Raw genomic sequence first — 20,265 nt, 5'->3', positions numbered from 1 at the left:
GGTGTCTGGGCTTGACCTTAGAGATGGGGGTGAGGAGTTTGGACGTCCAGAGGGAGCTTGGAGTAGAGCTGCTGCTCCATAGTGTCAAAAGGAGCCAGCTGAGGTAGTTCGAGCCTCCTGGGTGCCTTCCTTTTGAGATTTTCCAGGCACATCCAACCAGGATGAGACCCTGGGGTAGACCCAGAATACACTGTAGGGATTATATGTCCCACCTGGGACCCGGGAACGCCTCTGGATCCCTCAGGACAACCTGGAAAGCATTGCTGGCAGAGAGGGAGGAGACTTGAGTACCCAGCTTATCCTTTTGCCACCACAACCCCAATGGATGGATGAATGAATGGATGGTTTTTCATTTATCTAATTTACAAGTCACACATACCTTGTTAGAGAACATATCTGTAAAATGTTTTGTGTAAAAATATCCAATCTTACAAAACGATATCCATTTGTAGTGACTACAACATTATTAAACTGTCTGTGTGTTTAGACTCTTGGTTAAGGTTAGAGAAAGATCCTGGTTTTGTTCAATGCAGAAAAACCAGAGAAGGGACTGTGGTTGCAAACCCCGGTCTCTGGTGTGACATTTCATCCACCACAACCAACCATGTTGGCAACTGCACTGCCATCAGTAAAACACAGCACAACATAACTGGGGCAACAGTTTAGTACTAGAGACAGTGCTACCACAGTACAGTCCAGCAGACACATTTTTGGACAATATATATATAGCTTAGAGTTAGTGCACTGTACCTTAACTGACCGACACCTTCTTCATTCATGCTTCACTGTCAGTGCACTGTCAATGATTGTTCTCTCATTTCCATGTCCTAATGGTTTTGTGATGTCGATTCAGCTAAGATTAATGTGCATGTATATGTTTGTAAGGAGGTGGGTTTTGTTGTCCCAGCAGAATATTCATAGCTGCTTGTTCTCTTTACAGACAAATCTAATTTTACAACACTTTTCTACAAATGGCCAGTCCCTTGATGTAAGTGTCTGAAGTTATGTCCAAGGCAGGTTCATTATGTGGACATCCAGCCAAGACCACGTGGTCATTAGGAGCAGTCTTTAACTGGTATCAAGTGATTCTGTTTGTAATTCAGTCCAACAAGTTTGTCTTCACTGGAGCCACAGGCACCAATTTGCTGTAATGGGACAGAATCCAATCAGTTGGCCTAGAACAGGCTTTAGTGTGTACATCCTTATCTGTATGCATTCACTGAGGTGTCAATTAAATGGATTATCCTGCTGTAATGATCCTTAGTGAGGCTATTCACCATCATTTTTGCTGTCTTGTTATTTTGAATTCACTTTATTCCTCTACAACTGTACCTTGGCTAGCTTTAGCAGTTTGTTTTTGGCAGAGAGAGAGCGCTGTTGCTTTGCTTAAAGATACAGGGTTACAGTACGATTATTTATCAGCCAGGAGTCGATTGATATGTCAAACAGCCTCAGTTTGTGTGTTCATGTTATTTATGGGACATTAAGGAACAGGCTGCCAGGACAAAGAAAAATTACTTGTATGGATTTCACTCCACTGACTGAGATCCAACTATAGATGTTAATGGGTGAGGCTGGCAATATTATATTTTCTTGTTGTCAACAAATCCCCAGTCAGTCCCACATACAGTTCTGCTGCAAATAAATACTCTCTGCTGCAAATACATTACTTATTCCAAAACATATTTCTCTAACTGCAGGCCTTTCTGTTGTTTTCTTCAGTCTCTCTCCTTTGTCTTTGTCTTAATACTTTCATAAACTGAAGTTGTAAAGCGTTAAGTTGAGTGGGAACCTTTACCAAAAAAGCTGAAACTTTTTCAACCATGCAGACACATCTTTACATCAATTCATGCCATCCAGGGCAAACTCACAACTGCTGTCTGCTTGCATCTTTGCATCGACTTTATTTTAGCATACCTTAAATGGTGGATGCACTGCACTTCCAGTATAGAGCACTCTTCTAATCTTATCGACCACTTAAAGCACTTTACACTGCATGGTGCTTTCACACACACACTTATACATCTCATTCACACATACACACATATACTCATGGCACAGCTATCAGGGGCAATTGGGGGTTCTGTGTCAGGACAGTTCTACATGCTGACTGGAGGAGCTGGGGATCAGCCCCCAACCTTCTGATTAGTGGATGACCTTCTCTACCTACTGAGCCACAACCACCTAATTAAACATTTCTTTTAAAAAAAAAAAAAAAAAAAAGTCCAGTTGTTTTAGGAAGCTACTTATATACCTTTATACCTATATATGACCTGTTATTAAGGTGTGAATGAGGTTGAAGTTGAGAGCCACAGGCAGGGTAGGGAAGTTAGGAAGTACTGTTGAATTTGGTCTTTTCATGTGAGTTGTTGACTAGAAGAAAACTAATTAGGTTTTGGTCAATGATAAGTAGTTTGTATGACCTGTTATTAGACTGTTACATACAGGATCTGAATGGCCACACTCAAAGAGGGAAAAGCTGGCTGTCACAGAGAAAGGAAAGATGCAGTATTGTTTAGTTATAAATATAATAGCAGGCATTTTTAGACTTTTATATGACTTTTATAAAAATGACATGTCCATGTGGTTTCAGCAGTGTCTGCAGTCAAATGGGAAGAGTTACATCTTATACAAGGAGAGCATTAAGAGAAACTGGTTGCACCGTTAACAAGTTGCACTGCAAATGCTGGGAAATCCTGTGTGTACCTTGCATCATCTGAGAATAGAAAAGGTAACATCCCTTTCCTTTCTTTCATTCACAGGTATGAAGAATAGGGAGCTGTTGGAGGCGTCCCACGGGCATGTTTGTCCTCTGGCCGTTCTGCCTGTGTGTCTCTGCTCTGCACACAGACACTCTGGGAGGGAGAAGAAAGACCGTCTAAAAATAAATTGACATGCACCACCAGCAGAAAAATAAAAACCAAATAAAAGAAGACAAATAAAGGAAGAAGAAAAGGAACAAAGAAGATTCTCTCCTTGTTTTTCTCTCTTTCACTCTGTTTGACTCTCTCCCTGCTCCATTTCTGTTGCTCTGTCCTCATTACATGCCCAGAGGAGGTCATGTCCCAGTCTGGAAAAGTCCTTCATCTGTATGTGGAAGTGAGGTCTGCCCCAGATCAGAATGGAGGAAAAGGGGCATTTGGAGAAAAGGAAGAAGGGATTGCTTCGGTTCAGGACAGTCCTGCAGAGCTCCTGTCTCAGCTAGCAACCAAGACGACCTGCCAGGTGGTCGCCAAGCCCTCCACAGCTCATCATCGAGTTCAGGACTGCACACACAGCCAGTCTCCATCTCGAAACACAGTTAGCTTTCAGCTCCAGCAAGCCAGCAGCTCACCGACAGTCAACAAACGCTGGAGTTTACCCTGTGATGGAGTTTCTGCTGTCCGCTCTTCACCAGGGCCCTCCTCTGGAAAGGCCACCGTCCCTCACACACCTCCCAACTGTCGGAGGTTAAATGAGGAGGAAGTCAGCGGCGGGAAGCGGTCTGTCGTCACCTTCAGTTACATCGAGAAGTCCAATGTGAAGACGCTGGACAGTCCACGCAACTCTGTGAGAGGGACCAGAGAGGAAAGATCCACCCCCTCCCACTTTCAAAAACGGCTCAGCGACCCAGTTTGGTTTGGGAGTCCCAGTTCATCGTGCAGCTCCAGTCCCAAGCTGACTTTCCGGTCACCGGGAAGTCACCAGCAAACTTTCTCTCCCAGTCTTCGCCAACCACCCTTGGACCCCATCGGCAGGGCAGCTACCCAGAGGGCTGTAGAGGAGTTTGGCTCCCCATTACTGAGGATTAAACTGGCCCATGCACTTGAGCACACCTCATTCTCACACTACAACCAACAGCCGCGCTGTCAGTCCTGGGCTGGGTCCCCTGTTCAGCGTCGGAACATAAGTGTAATCCCCAAAGACCACATCACAGACAGGAGCCAGGCTATTTGTGGGCTGCCTCGGAGCCCAGCATCAGACCAGCTATCCTCCCAGTCCAAGCAGTCTCCTCAGTTGAGGCCTGGGTCCTCTGTGGAGACCCAGAGCCCTCTTAACTGGTCAGGAGAGGACAGAACTGCAGTGGGAAGCCCAGCCACCAAAAGAAACATTAACAGGGCCTGTAACAGGAGCGCTTCACCAAAGGGAGCAGTCTTACAACTCGGCAATAATGTAGTCGAGGGCTTGAACCAGTTAAGCGACAGTAAATCCTCCTCTCCAGCTCACAGCCCTGAAGTTGCCCGTAGGCTAGCAGAGGAGGCTACCAAAGTATCTTCTATTTTAACAGAGGCAAGGAGGTCCTCATTGCACAATGCTTTAGGCGAGCTTGTAAGCAGCTCAAACTCTGGAGAATTTCACAGTTCCTCTCCAAATGCACAACAGTCTAAGCAAATGCTTAAGATGAACATCCCTTTAAACAACCAACACACGCCAGCAACTGACAACACAGACTCTCACCAGCCTGAAAACTCTCTCTTGCAGTCACATTCATGTGAAACAAACTCCCATACTGATTATGACACTCACCAGGAGGACTGCATTCAGAGATCCCAGCATCAGAGCTCAATTTTATCTGCAGCTCAGTGTTCGCCCGCCCTCCCTTCACGTGTCCTCCGTCCCTCTCATCCTCCCACTGAGCTCAGCTCTCCCGTGAGAGACCCCAGGCTTTTCCAGGCTGAGCTCCGAGCACCAGATACCCCCACACTGCATCGCTGTCAGCCCCCACAGTACACCGGAGATTCCTGGTCCCCGAGCCTGGACAGGAGAGGAGACTTAAGCTGTTTTGAGAAAGGGGATTGCACTGAGCTTGCTCGTAGGCTCTATATCAATCAAAGTGTCGAGGAGGCACCGGTTAGCTGGACTTCCAGGCAGCAGTGGGGAAATCAAGCAGAGAACAGCCCAAGGCCAAGCCCTGAGCCTGGATTTGGGTTCAACAATGACCAACCTAATCGTCAATCCAACCAGCGTCGCAGGCCGCTCAGCCCCACAGCCCAACAGAAACGGGCTGAGCAGAGGAGGAGAGAGATCCTGCTCCTGGGACCAGTGGTGCTGGACTCCCCGGAGGAAGATGAGGGTTGTGATGAAGAGGGAGAGGGCAATGACATGGAAGGATATGGTGCAGGGCAGCAGCCTCGCCTGCGGAGGATTGAAGAGCCTCCTGAGGCAGAGCAGAATGGAGCAATGGGAGGGCCGTCCTCGCGGAGCTCCAGTGGGGTGACAGGCAGCCTGGGAGACAGAGATTGTGTGTCCCCGGAGTCCAGCCAGTCCAGTCACCAGAGCAATGAGACGGGGGCTGCCACCTCAGGAATACAGGTGAATACTCTGTGAACTCACAAAGCTACAAAATACTTTAAACTGCATCATTTTATATAATGTACAGACCGTAAAGTTAAAGAAATACTTTTACATTTTGGGAAATATGCTGGAGAAAGAAATTAATTCTGCTGTCATGTATGTGTGGTAAGTGTAGGGCTGAAACACAGTTAGCCTGGTTATTTTGGGAATGAGTTCATCTCAATTTATTTTAAATTCAACACAAAAAAATTCTAATTAACTGAAGAACTGATACAAATTATCTAGCAATAAAGCCAGAGCTAGCAGGTGCTTAGTTAGCTTAAAGACATTGTACATGTGCTGTATATTTCTGTTTGTGTAAAGAGTAAACAAATCATATAAAAATGTGTTAGTTAGACTGCTTTAGAGATGCTGGTAGGTGTATTTTTAAAGTTTGGAGAGAGCCAGGCAGGCTAACTGTGTCCACCTGTTTCCAGCTAGGCTAATCCAGTGCCTGCTAGTTGTGGCTTTGTTGTTAGTTAAATTTGTATCAGAATTTTTTGAGTTTGTGTTAAATGTAAGATTAACCCAAACCCAAACCAACAATTAACTCATGAAACAAATAGTTTTCTTGCCGACAGTTTGATAAGAAAATGGACACGAGGTATGGAGGTAGAGCTAAGATGCAGTTAGCATAAAGACTCAGGGGAGATAGCTTACTTTTACTTTCTGTGTATGTATGCTGGTTTAACAAACAACATGCAGCATGTTTATTGGTAAGCTTGGTATGTGTGTATAAGTGTTGGTAGATGTGTTTTTTTTTTTTTTTTTTTTTTTTTAACTTTGGAGAGAGCCAAGCTAGCTGTCTCCTCCTGCTTCCAGTTTTCATGTTAAGCTAAGCTAAGATAACTTCCTTCCTGGCTCAAGGTCCAAATTTACAACATACATTAGAGTGATATCAATCTCTTTTAACTCTCTGTCAGAAAATGTCTGACTTTTCCTTACATGCTGCTCTGTTTTGTCTGTGTGTATCTTTCAGACGGATAGTGGCTGTGCAGTGCCTGTGCCCTCGCTCCACTGTCAAAGAATTGCACGTGCCAAGTGGGAGTTTTTGTTCGGGACCCCTGCTGAGGAGGCTGCTAGCAGGGGGGAGAAAAGTGAGTGAATGTCCACCACAGTTTCCTCTAGTTACTGCACAGAAGCTTCAATGTTAAACCAGAGTGGAGGATTTTATTTATTTATTTTTTTAATTCCCTCTCCTTTATTCTTCATAAGGGATTACTTCAGTGGGATCTAAATGAGATGGAGAAGCCAGTCAACTAGTAATGGTGCTTGGCAGTGATATTCAGGGCTACATATTTACATAAAATATCATATTCTATTTAAAACCTTCATTATCATGAACGCACACACACACACACACACTGTAGTTTGACTTGATCCCACACACACTGTCCTGCTGCCCCAAATACTCACTCAAAGCATCAAATGTGTATTAATCCGCAGCTGAAATAGTCCCCAGCAAATGCACTATTTACTCCTGTTTGATTAATGTTTGCTAAAAGCCACAGTGTCCAGCTGTTTCAGAAACCTGTTTTGTCTGTTTTTAAAATGAAAGTTCAAACTTGTGACCCGTTTTTATGTGTTATTATATGTTATGTTGTCAGTGGCTTTTATTATATTTCAATTTCTTCATCTGCAGATTCTCTGGAAACCTCCACAGCTCCTCCAAGTGGTAATTCCAGTGAGTCACCCACCCCGACTCCCCCTTCCTCCCTACCTCTGCTCTCTGCCAATCATGAGGTGCAGCATGTAGAGGTAGAGCTGGTGACCCCTCCCCCGGCCATTATCGGGACATCACCCAAGACCGGCATCATTCGCCGGACGTTGAAGTATTCTGAAACCGACCTGGACGCCATCCCGCTTCGCTGCTACCGCGAGACGGACATAGATGAGGTGCTGCTGGCTGAGCAGGATGACGCCGACTCAGCTTTTGGGAGTAACCGCAGTGTGCAGGGCACCTCAGGGACAGGCAGCAGCCCTCTGGGGGGTCTGGCTTATGGGAGGACAGACAGGGAGGAGGTTGACGTGAGAAGAGGGGGGAGGAAGGAGGAGGAAGAGGAAGATGAGGAGGAGGAGGAGGAGGAGGAAGAGGAAGAAATGGTGAGCTGGGCCAGTGTGAGAATGCAAGGAGACAACAGGAAGCAGCAGTATGCAGCTCAGGAGGAGCCAGCGGTGTTTGGACACCTTATGAAGAGGTGAAAGAGATGCACTCATAGTCACACACAAGCCTGTAAAACACGCACAAGTCCAACAACATTCTGGTAAAGCAGGATTTTCCCCTGACCTATATTTAGATCTGAATTTGGATCTCATCCATAACCTATTTTTCAAGTAGATCATAAACACGTTTGGTGGCATTTTTGCATTAATTACACACAAGTCTAACATACATAAGAACTCAGAATAGACTGTCCTATTAAAGATACGGTTGGAGTTCCTTTTTCTAGACATTTCCTTGGATAACACACATTTAATCTTTTCTTTATAAACACAGCTGTGTTGTTGCAGTGTTACTAAAACCTCCCTCTCCGTCCAGACCAATGGAAACGTTTTTCGACAACCACCACCCTGCCCTGAAATCCCCCATCTTGGTCTCCGGTCCCCGCTGTGCTGCAGAGGACACCTTCAGCCGCCACTTTGAGAGCATCATGGAGTCTCATCGAGCCAAAGGGACTTCGTACAACAGCCTGGACAGTGAGGAGCTGCTGACCTCAAGCACCCAAACGGTCCTGACCTTTGACTTGCCCACACTAACCCCTGCCATCCATGGGCTGGTCTGCCAGAGCGCCAGGCAGATCGTTCAACTCAGCTTTGCCCCACTGGCCCACGATGAGAGGCCCAGTCTCTCTGATTCTATCTTTACTGTGACTGGGGACTCGGACGCCACCAGAGCCCCTTCCAGTGAAAGGCTGAGCAGCGGTTCAGACGACACGCCACCCAGAGGACAAGATGTATGTACACAGCTGGGGAGCAGCTGGTACAGCAACCCATCTTTCTCTTTACCTAGGTGAGTTAGCACATCAAATAGTAGTAGTAGTAATAGTAGTAGCAGTAGTAGCACTGTGCCCGAACTCAACTACAACCTGAATACATTCTTTTTTTGGCCACTTATTATGTGTTTTACACATCCAGCAGATTCAGAGCATAGTTATCATTCATTTGAAGTGGTGTTTCTGGCCATGTGGCAAATGTAAGTCCAGTATTCACTCTCCTTTTAGCCTTGTTTTGGTCTCTTCCAACTCCTGAGGGAAATATCTGGCTCTTTAGCTGCTAAATGTGAAATTTGCTGTACAGCTAGTCCCTAACTTTGGCCATTTGGTTCTGGAGGTAGTGTACAGTGGATTTTCTGATGGAAAAGATGCTGATCACAGTGTTGAAACTGAACCAGTAAAGTTGCAGCTGGTAAAAACCAAAGCAAAGAGGTGGTAAAGAGGATGGTTAAAGATGCATAGAGTTGAGAGGAAATGCAGATTGACTCCTTTCACTTTACATGTTGACAACTGATCCATTGTTAATCGTGATTAAAATGATGGCTTTAAATAAGCTGTACAAGTAAAGAAAAAACAGCAGTTGTTTGTTAGTGATGGACCAAAATCAGTGCAGAACAATACATTGTGTCTCTACTCTGATACGGTATTACCAGTTACCAGTTTTGGCACAAGCTGTTTCATCTCAGGTTTTGTTAATTCATGCAGATGCAGTATATGTTCGACTCCTGCAAACATACCCTTAAAATCCCTTTTGGATGCCAAATCACCTGTGTTGAAATATACCATATTGCCAGAGGTATGTGGACATTGATGTGCTTTTTAATCCTTGGCTGTTTCTTGGTTTTTCCCTTTAGATCCATTTAAGGGAAATCTTATTTTAGATAATAATGTGTTTCCAACTTGTGGCCAACACTTTGTGTTTGGTCCTTTTCTGCTCCTGTGCATGAAGCCTGGTTGAAGAGCTTGACTGGCCTGCACAGAGCCCTGACCTCAACCCCATCCAACACTTTTGAGATAAACTGAAACGCCGACTGTGAGCCAGACCCTATCACCCAACATTAGTGTTGGTCCTCACTAATACTCCTGTGTCTGGATGGGAACAAATCCCTGCAGTCAGGCTCCAAAATCTGGTGGAAATCCTGAAACTAGTAGAGTGGGGGCTATTAACAGCAGATTTATGGTTTTAAAATGACATGTTCAGCTGTCACATTTGGGATGAATATTCAGGTGTCCATATACTTGATGATTACATTCTCATGATAATCTACCAATCCCCAGTGTAAACATGTCACTGTTTAGTGGGACATGAAGCTGACCGTATTGACAGCTGAAATGCAGGTGACCTATGACGTGATGATTCATCAAGAATCTGGGTCATGTTTGTCATTATCTTTTCTGATATAATATGAGGGTCTAGTCTTGGTAAGGTTGATATATCATATACACGTTTCTTTGCTTCTTTCATTATTATAATATGTACAGGATGCAGTTGAATAATGGTTTGCGTAATCAGGCTCATGTAGAAAGACTGGTTTAATGTCAACCTGTTTCCTTAAAATAAACTTTATTTACACAACTCTCACAAAGGAAAATCATAGGCAGTTACTAACTACTGAGTTCTGATGCTAATTCAGTGTTAATGCAGTGTTGACTGCCTCCTTTTCTGAGGTCAGAACCCTGTTAATGGACTGTTGTCTCTCTCCAGACGAATGAGCGTCTGCGTCTGTGTCATTCTCCTTGAACAGAGCAGTGCTGCAGTGCTATTCTGGAGCCGAGCAGCTTAGAGTGAAGGTCGCTAGAAGGCTGCCTGTGGTCCCTCTGCTGTCTGCCAGGCAGGATGTGACTGTGTGTGTGTGTCGGCATGTTAGACAGGGGCAGATGGCTGCTGCAGCAATAAGGGATTCACCTTGACTGTTTGAGTCCCGAGGACTTAATTTTGACTCTCCACAGAGTCCCACCTGCAATCCAAGATGCTTATTTTACATTCAGATGCCTTTGTCTTTCTGTTTTATATAGTGTATTACTTCATAGCAAAACAGTAGCTTTCCTAATTCATGCTGTATCCTCCCTTCTGCAAGATACAGGGTATGATGGATATGATATGATGGATAAAGAGTATGGTAACTGAGATTATGTTAAAAATGACGCTGAGGTAGACTGGGTTTGTGAATGTCACCCTAACTTAGTGTGACAGCACTGCAGAGGTAGAGCAACTGCACTGGATCACCTTGTTGCTTTGACCACTAGATGGCAGAAGAGTAAAACAAAAATGCCAAGTGGTTTTTTTTTTTTTTTTGTGTGTGTGTGTGTGTGTGTGTGTGTGTGTGTGTGTGTGTGTGATTAGAGTGAATCTAATGCAGGTGGCTAACTTTGAACAGCAGGAACAGAGGTATGTTTTTGATGTGTGTGTGTGTGTGTGTGTGTGTGTGTGTGTCTCAGAAGGGAATGCAGTCTCAAATGTCAGCTGATTCACGTAGAAATACTCTGAAAGCTTAAAACTAAAGCGGCTTAATTTTGCAGTCATTTTTTGAAACGTATATAAATGTAAACTCACACTTTAGCTTTGACTCTTCTACTCCTGCACTTCCTGATAAAACACAATATTAGAACAAAGTCACACTAAAAAGGTTAGAGGTAAATGTTTGTTTAGCACTGATCTTATCTCACTGAGCAGCCCTGGCGCTGTGGAATCCAGGAGTGAGACAACGAGACAAATATTTCGGAAGGATAGTCCATACTTGATAAAAGTTGGAATTTCACTCCCCGTGACCCCTCCTCTTTCTCCTCCTCCTCCCCCCTCTGTCCCTCACATCACCCTTTTCAGATGGTCTGTACCATTAGACAGTGGCTCATTGTGCAGAGCTGCCCAGTGGACTGAGAGAGGGTTCAATTATGTGGGGATACCGTTAAAGCAGAGGCTGACTCTGGGAATTCTCTCAGGACCTCTCGGCATTGTGCTGGCGATCGATGAAACAATGCTAACAGGTGGCGGAGCCTAAACTGTAGTGCTGGCTTAATCTTATGATTATGAACACTTCTGCAGGCCCCGGTGAAGCGTATGCTGTAAACAGACTCCACAATGGCCTCAGACGTTGACAAAAGGCCACCTATTCTCTCCCCTAGGCAAGTTTGGCTGTTGAGGAAACAATTTAAAGGCACACACCCTGTGGATATTGCGTTTAAATGTGACACCTCCTATCTTTTGTTTTCTCTGAAGGTGTGTTAAAAGCTCACACCAGAAACAAGGTGGACTAGAATTTGTACAACACCCAGAGGATGAACATACTCAGTGTGTGTAATTGGAGACACACGGAGGGAGATAGGGAGGAATGAATGGAGGGTAGAAAGACAAGGGAGGGGGATTTCTAGGGAACAGACAAGCCAAGTTTCATGCCATGCTTCGAATCCAAGGTCAGCAGGGGACAGTGAGAGTTTACACAGTGGACCAGGGAGGGAGAAAGAGAGAGGGAGGAGTGAAAAGAAAAGAAAGAACAGAAACAACAGCAAACAGACTCAGAGGGAAAAAGATAGAGAAGGAGAGGCATTGCGGGAAAAACAGCTCTTTTACTTTGGGGGAAGGAGGCTTGCTGTGAGGCTCAAATGACAGCAAACACAGAGGGGGAGTGAGAAAGTAGAGAGGAAAAGAAAAGGGGGACTCATGAAATCTCAGTCAGACTCAAAACTGAGCAGAGGAATGTCAAAGTCTGCGGGCCTCCTTGGAGCAACTACAGGTGTTGTTCCTCTGAATTAGCTCCTGCTCTCTGGACACTTGGTGGTGATGCGTTCAGGTTACGAGGCCAGGAGGAGAGGAGGGGGCTGTCGGGCCAGCCAGTCTGAGGCGAGGTGGCGGTCAGGGGACGGCAGTGAGGTCACCTCCTGTCTTCTGCTGTCATGGCTCATCTGCAGTTGGAGAAGAGAGGTATTTGACAATCAGGCGGTCTTGCCACAGGTAGGTGTCTTCCCAGGAGAAAGTCTGTTCACTTCACTTTTGCAGCAGTATTGATACACACTGAGTAGATCTCATTTGGGAAAACTATGCTGCTATGCTATACTGCTACTGTACCACTCCTGAACCCAAAAACCTCTGGAAATCTTATTGAATTTTGTGTTTGCCCTGCACTTGTTTTTATCTGTCAGTTGGTCCGCCTCTTTGGCTGAGACTGAAATATCTCAACAACTATATGATGGACTGCCATGATATTTTGTCCAGAAATTCATGGTTCATGCAGGATAAAGTCCAGTGGCTTTTGTGAGCCTCAGATTTTATGTTTAGCACCACCAGTAGGTTGACAGTTTTACAGGTTTTAGCAAAACGTCTTGACAACTATTGGACCGATTTTAGTACAGACATTCATGGTCCCAGAGGTTGAATCCTGATATACTTTTGGCGACCAAAAAGATAGACATTCGTGGTTCCCAGATAATAAAACTCTAGTGATCCTCTGACTTTTGCTCATGTACCACCATCAGATCACAATTTCAATTTGTCCGTTTGTGTTTACTGCTAATTAGCTAATGTTAGCATGCTAACATTTTAAAGTGAAACAGTTATTAACAAGAAAACATACCTGCTAAGCATCAGCATATCAGTACAGCCTCGCAGAGCCGCTAAACTCTTAGTCTTGTTCCTCTGTGTATTCTGTGAAACCAAAGTTGACCATTGAACCTTGTAACTTCCTTAACCAGTCAACTTGTGTTAATTAATTACTGTTTGCTCTGGTGTAATTTTCCCTGACTCATATACAGTGTAAGGATGTGTAAATGTGGGAAGCAAAGCCCTGGGACTGTGGGTTTTCTTGGCTTGTTCCTCATGCTGAGAAATCCAAATGAGAGCTCAGCTTGCTGAGGAAGTGTTGCTGTTTCTTGCCTTTTCGGAAGACAACTCTCAGCTGTTGGCCGCTCATTGTTTTCTCTGGCCGGCTGGCATGACTCGAATGGTCACACAGCTCTCTTGACGAGCAGCAGAAATGTCAGCGCCACGTTTCTAAGTGAATTCTAAGTGAATGAACTCAGAGACCTTGTTTCTGTCATCCATATTCTAGCAGAAGCCAAAAAAGAATTTCTCTTTTAGCTTAGTGTGACATAACATGCTTAAATTATAATCACAGAACAGTTCAAATGTAATAAGTTTTGCACTTGTGAAGTGGTTAATGCTTTGAAGGGGCTTAATTAGAAAGTGATAACAAGAAAGAAAGAAGGAAGACGGCAAAAACTGACATTTTGAATGCAGTTATTAAAGTGTACAATCATGCCATATATTGTGCATATGTTCTCTTATGCTTGATACTGAATTAATGTGAACATGGGCTTTGTTTACTTCATTCATTACTGTTCTCTCTACCCTCATTATAATCTCTCACAGATTCCATCTCTTAATCCATGTCTTTTAATCCTCTTTTATCATCCTTCTCTATCCATTCATCATGCATGGTTTTTAACCTTATTTCATTCAACACATATTTATTGTCCTTTTAAGCTACTTTCTCTTGATCAGCCTTTGTGTTTTGTGTTTTGTTTTACTACTTATGTCGTAAAACAGTAGCTGGAAACTTTGATTTGAGATCAGAGCTGCACAAATCATATATTAGTATTAGTGAAGTACTGATATACAGGAGTTATTAGTTTTTTTTATTATATCATCATCATTCTTTGTCCCTCTTTTTATTCCTTTCTCTCTTGCCTTGTCAATTATTTACCAATCTATGTCAGTTATTCTCTTCATTCTCTCTTTGTCCCACTTTTCTACATTATGTGCTTCATTACCCATTTTCCCTTCTTTTCCATATCCTTTTTCTATTTGTGTCTTCATTTTAATCTCTCATTCTTTCAGCAGGGAGAAGGCCCGTCTGGCGACAGACTCGGAGCTGGACCAGGACCTCAGCGACAGGCTTGGCCTGGGCAGCAGCGACACCCTCACCAATGGCAGCCACCGTGCCGATGTGGCGGCCGCCAAACGTCTTGCCAAACGTCTCTTCAACTTGGATGGCTTCCGGAAGTCTGACGTGGCACGGCACCTCAGCAAGAAGTGAGCTGCTGGAGGGTTAATGTGTTGTGGGGAATGTTTTAAGTGTCTGAAAATATGTAATATTATTATTCCGTTGCTTTTTCTCATCGCTATAATCCCAAACACCAGAGTAAGACCCCCTTTTTTAAACCTCATTTGTAAAATCTAGCAAAATTATGAAAATGAAATTATGATTATTTACCATGTGCATGAATTTATCAACATTTGTGTCAGACTTTTGTTCATACTTCCAGTTTTATATAATAATAATTCTCAGTAATATCTTTAAACAGGAATGGATGTATTAATTTACATATATTACCAGAGGTCAGAGGTCTGGAACAACAGTACTAGGGATTTTTTTGGATAAAATGAAATAGAGAGAAACATTTTATAACTAATGGTGCAGCCTATGACAGGCTGTAACATTACAACACAGCAATATTTTAAGTGTAAAATAAATTTAACCCATTAACAAATTTTCCCATTTTTTGCACAATCACCCGAATAAAGATTTTACTGTTCATCAACCCCCTTGATTACAGTCATAACAGTCCTTTCTGCTGCGTCTCATTTTTATTTGATGATCAGTCAGGGCCGGTGTACATGCAGTTTCCTGGTGCGTTCACTGTACGTCACTTTATATTCTGCCTACAAAGTACTGTGTTTTAGTGGATCTGCAGTCCTCCTCCGGTGCTGCGCTGCTCAATCAGCCCGTCAGTCTGTCAGCTGCTTGCTCGTGCTGATGAGAAAGAATTTAGGATTAAAGGGTTTCCTCACTCTCTGACAGATGCACCCTGGGAATCTCCTCCTTTTTTCTTTCTTTTTTTTCTCCTGGCCTCCGGTCTGCATCTCAAGCTGACTGTGCCAGTGCTTACTAACTGACTGACAGCCCAAACTGAGGCCATTCACTGAACTGAGAGAGCTGGCATTAGAGTGTTTGATTGATGTTTTGTGCTTTTATGGTTGCTGATGTGTTTTTTGTTTTGTGTGTCTTCTTCCTATGTTCCCTATTCTTTCCTACTGTATATTCTTCCTCATATGTTATTTGTATATTTGTCTGTCCACAGTAATGACTTCAGCCGAATGGTAGCAGAGGAGTATCTGAGCTTCTTCAACTTCACAGGCTTTGCCATTGACCAAGCATTGCGGTGAGAACTCACTGTACAGTACATTTAACATCAGGGTAAACTTTTAAATACATATAATTACAATAAACATACATATTCACTATATTTCCTTATGTAGTGAGACAAGACAGGAAAATATTCCCTGCCAGCTATTTGATCACTGTGTTTGATCACTAATGTTGAGTAATAACAAAATGTCAAATATATGTCAGCAAATAACCAGGTTTTGTTTGGAAGTTATTGTGTTTTATTCTTATGATATTATTTAGTCAAACTATTAGTGTGTTTTTGTCACCTCACGTGATTTTTCGAGTTATTGTGTCTATGAGAAGCTGCACTTTTGATGTCTTAATACCATCTGTGTTAGTATGTAGTGGATGCTCTCCACTGTTAAACACTGCTCTCTAGAGGGCAGCTTTGGACCTGCAATTAGAGTCACAGTTCATACAGTATCTAAGTAAATGCATGCAGTGTTTAACGGGTTTCCTTTTGTTTATCCAGATTTTAATATACTGAGCATGCATCCTATATCCTACACACTCTCTACTTGCACATTTTTACTATTTTATATAGTGTTGTGTAATTTACTCTGTAAAAATGCATCATATTTTATATCAAGTGGCAAGTACAGCAGGTAGATAACTATAAGCATAAGTAAAAGTACAATATTTCCCTCTGGTATTTAGTGGAGTAGATGTATAAAGTGGCACTAAATGAAAACACACTTAGGTAAAGTACAAGTACCTCAAAATTGTGGCCTACTTAAGGGCAGCACTTGTATAAATACTAGCCACTCTCCATCTCTGGCAACTAATTACATTTAATTACATAAAAATGGTAATTAGCTATTTTCTATATCACATAATGTAATTATATACATTTTTGTTCTTATTTTTCATATACCACAGTTTAAAACAGGTCATCTTTAATCTGTAATGGATATGTATGTAGTCAAGCTCTGACTGTCCCTGTGTTTGTGGCTGCAGGACTTTCCTCAGGCAGTTTGCCCTGATGGGAGAGACTCAGGAGAGGGAGAGGGTGCTGTCACACTTTTCAAGGCGTTACTTGGACTGCAACCCAAAAGTCATGCCATCAGAGGGTGAGTGCTGCAGAGAGGTGTTTTCACCACCAGCAATGGAGAAACGGGAAAATCTTTTCCTTAGTATTTAACATGTACAGTTGTCTTTAAGTGCTGAGTTTTGACACACAGTGACTGATATCTGTGAGGAAAATTAAAAATATTTTTTCGGTCACTCCTGTTGTGGAGAAGCTTAGCTAACGTGTGTCCACAACATCTGTTAGTATGGAGAAGTTTATAATGGTCAAGCAAAAATATGCATTTGTTTGTGGTTTCAAGGCGATGAAACAAAACAGAAATTTCACTTTATCCTTCGCTAGCTTAGCCACAAACATTGTATTGTTTATTACACTTAGAGGTGTCTTTAAAGATCTTTTTTTTTTTTGTCCATCAGACTGCCACTGCCTCTAATGAAAGTTTTTAGTGGTAAAATAATAGGAGTAGTCATCATATTTTCATTAGTCTGTTTAATCTGTTTTTAGAAAAGTCTTGATACAGCAGTGATGATAGTTTTAGCTAGGTGTAAAAAGTGGCTACTGTGAGTAAGCTAACAACAAAAGTAGTCTGGTATTTAAGTGAGGTGCTTTTATCTTGCAGAGAGAGCTAACACACTGTTTTCATCCTTTAGATGCAGTTCACACCCTCACCTGTGCCCTAATGCTGCTGAACACTGATCTACATGGTCAGGTGAGTAGTGTGAGTTTGTCTGTGCATGAATGTGTACGTCTTTGTTTAAGGGAGAATTAATGCCCAGGTGTTGCAGGTGGGTTTCCTCAGCCAGACTAAAGGACAACAAAGAAAAGCAAGTTTTAAGAGCCACTTTCTCCTCACAGGCTCATTTGATCAACTCTGGAGTTTAAGGAGTTTAGTTCAGCCTGATCACAGCTGATCTGGGTCTGCAGGTCCGCCTGCTGAGCTCCTTTCACCGTCATTAATCTGTTACTTTTATAGACAGAGCCTCCCTTTGCAAATCTGGGCCATTGGCGGCTCTTCTCAGTGATAGTGCAGCTCTGTGGATGAATGATTAATTAAAGTGACTGTAGAGGTGACTGGATAAGGGATCAGCTTTTTTTTTAGGGAAGGGAAAGTTTCAACAGATTTAAACAGATTTAAGTTCGACCTTTGTTGTGACTGTGAACATCACAGTGAGAAAAGAGACTGATTGACACAGACTGTGACTTTTAGGATTAGGGGTTAGTTATCAGTTAAATGTCTACACACACACACACACACACACACACACACATATACACAGCTGTACTAGAATTCTGATTAAAAAATCTAAAAATTTTGATTTACACAAGAAGTCTATCTGATCAGAGAATAAATAAATACGATTATGTATTTGACCGTGCATTTAACACCAAATTTCTTCACTCTAGTGTTGATAATTTCAGCTCTAATCAGGATCATCCAAGTTGTAACTGTCAAAATCATCATACCAGCTCTTCTCCACTGAGAAATGATATTACAAATATAATTGCTGTTTTTCTACTTTTTTAATTTGTCTTCCAAAGTGCTTCTATTAAAATCTTTTACTTTTAGTGTTGTGGTCAGTTTTCAATTGAACAAATTTTATTAATACTGCATAGCCAATGTTAGCATTAACAGCTGTTTACTTAACAATCTAGAAGAAATGTTGTGAGTTCAGCATCAAACTTCATTTCTTTACTAACCAAGAGCTGTCTCCAGCAGTGGACTGAAACATCAGTATTTTGCTTCTACCTCTGTCACTTCTTGTCCTCTGCTGAACTTAGCATGCTAACAAGCAAGCCCTGGCCACTGCCCTGAAGAAGTAGCACTGCTTATAGGGTATATTCTAACCTCCTGTATTGTAAAAGCAACAGTAGCTGAAGCTCTCGGCGTACAACCATCACTGGCACTCACCAGCAAAAAACTGCATTCAGCAGCAGAGAAAACTTACAATGATTGAGGTTAACTGCTCTTTCAATTCATAATACACTTAATTTAAGAATAAAAGAGGCCTCATTCTCTATTATTTCTTCATGGGCAGGTTATAAGAACTTTTGGTAGAGACAGGTGCTTTCAAATTTAGAAATGGAATAAAATTCACTGAGTTAATTAAAATGGACCAGATCAAGGAGGCAGTTTGTGTTGAATAATGGTGTATTAGCATGAAATAAAGCTTCATTTCCATATATTTCTGTGTTTCCAGAACATCGGTAAGAGGATGTCATGCACACAGTTCATTGGCAACCTGGAAGGGCTGAATGACGGCCAAGATTTTCCCAAGGATCTGCTTAAAGTAAGCTACTCTCAAGTCTAAAATAGCTCAAACACACACACACACATGCACATGCTGTCATACGCAGACTCACGTCCCAAATGAGAGCAAGCAGACTGTGTGTGCCAGCATTGTATTGTCCCTCAGATCTGTGTGACTGAGCCTGGCTGTCTGGCCTGCACTCGCTACCAGCTGGCATTCGCCTCATCTCCAGAGGCCTCTGATCAGAGGCCTGCCTGGGCCCGACACTTCCCACTACACTCGTGCTACAACACGGGCTGGAAGACTAATTGTTATGTGATCTGGAGACGATGGGAATGAGACGCAGCAACCCTCAGGGTATCTGTGCGTGAGTTCAGCAGCATTAGATTAGGCTATTAGCTTAACCCAGTTGAGTCTGGTCGCAATAGATTGTGAACTATCAGACAGGGTTCAGACAGAGGCCTTGGGGCCACATGATGTGGCGAAATAACCCAATCAGTGCGGGTAGCCTGTCCATTTGTTCGCCTGATGATGATGCTGTTGATTAGTTTTGTCTGCAGAGTGGTCCGTCAACATGCCACAGGGCCCCAGAGTGCAAGTCAACAAGTTGTAATGGGGTATTTATAATGCATGAGGGAGATAGAGAGAGGCCACGTCCTTCTGCTGAAATGATGGGAATGAATTCTGAAATGAAAAGCTGCGTCTGTTATTAAGGGCAGATAGTATCCACACTGCAGCCATGTGACCGCAAGCAAAGCGAGGCAGAGAGGAAAAGAAACAGACTCACAGACATGCATTAGCTGTTTTATTAATGCTTGCGACTCAGGAACAGTCTTTTTAATCATGCTTTCCTCTTTCCATAAGCTCTTTTATTCTCTTTTCTCTCTCAGTGAGACTCTTCTTTTCTTACCCTCAAGCCACACTCTCTCCTCTCTCTCTTTTCTCTCATTCCCTTATTCTCCGACTTTCTAAATGCCCTGCCTGCCCACTCTCATTTGCTCCTTATCTTGCCTGTTTAGCTCCGGTGCAGTTTAATCTCTGTCTCTAGACTGTGTCTCACTGCCACCTTTATCTACACTCTTTCACCTCTACACAGTTCTGCCCTCTTTTTTTCTTGCAGTCTCCTGCTCTTGTCCTCTCCTCTCCTGGACTGTGTTGCACAGCTGTTCATAAATCCATTACTAAGTTTGTGAGTAAAGTCCTTCCTAAGGTCTTTCTAGCTAGCTAATCATTCTTCCTGTCCATACTGTTTCTTCCCAGCACAACTACTGTGTAAGAGATGGAGACAAAATCCAAATTCCTCATTCTGTGCAAAATTACATTCCAGCTGAAACTGCAGTAATATGAGCAGTCTGAGTTGGATAAAATTTACAGTCTTGTTTGGTACAAAATTTTCTCTTTTCTTCCACCACAACCCAGCCAGAATTATAAAGCTGCTGCAAAAACAAAAACAAACAATGGGGAAATATTTTTTAGAATAAGCAAACTTATCTCTTTTGTTTTGAAACACTTGGCAAGTG

General features: G+C 42.9%; 1 protein-coding gene across 2 annotated transcripts in view; it reads left to right on the top strand.

The window, feature by feature from the left end:
- The window catches only part of LOC108892041 (uncharacterized), a 73,320-nt gene that overhangs the window by 19,808 nt on the left and 33,247 nt on the right, over window positions 1-20,265 (top strand). For both annotated transcript variants that reach the window (XM_018689474.2, XM_018689475.2), the window contains exons 2-10: window positions 2,763-5,292; window positions 6,293-6,410; window positions 6,956-7,511; window positions 7,853-8,323; window positions 14,137-14,331; window positions 15,381-15,461; window positions 16,427-16,539; window positions 17,147-17,205; window positions 18,695-18,784. In XM_018689474.2, the coding sequence (XP_018544990.1) occupies window positions 3,061-5,292; window positions 6,293-6,410; window positions 6,956-7,511; window positions 7,853-8,323; window positions 14,137-14,331; window positions 15,381-15,461; window positions 16,427-16,539; window positions 17,147-17,205; window positions 18,695-18,784 (3,915 nt within the window). In that variant the 5' untranslated portion in view covers window positions 2,763-3,060. The remainder of the gene's footprint in view (window positions 1-2,762; window positions 5,293-6,292; window positions 6,411-6,955; window positions 7,512-7,852; window positions 8,324-14,136; window positions 14,332-15,380; window positions 15,462-16,426; window positions 16,540-17,146; window positions 17,206-18,694; window positions 18,785-20,265) is intronic.

The sequence above is a fragment of the Lates calcarifer genome, linkage group LG23, assembly GCF_001640805.2.
Source record: "Lates calcarifer isolate ASB-BC8 linkage group LG23, TLL_Latcal_v3, whole genome shotgun sequence".
Lineage (NCBI taxonomy): Eukaryota > Metazoa > Chordata > Actinopteri > Centropomidae > Lates > Lates calcarifer.
This window is presented reverse-complemented; position numbering and strand designations above follow the sequence as displayed.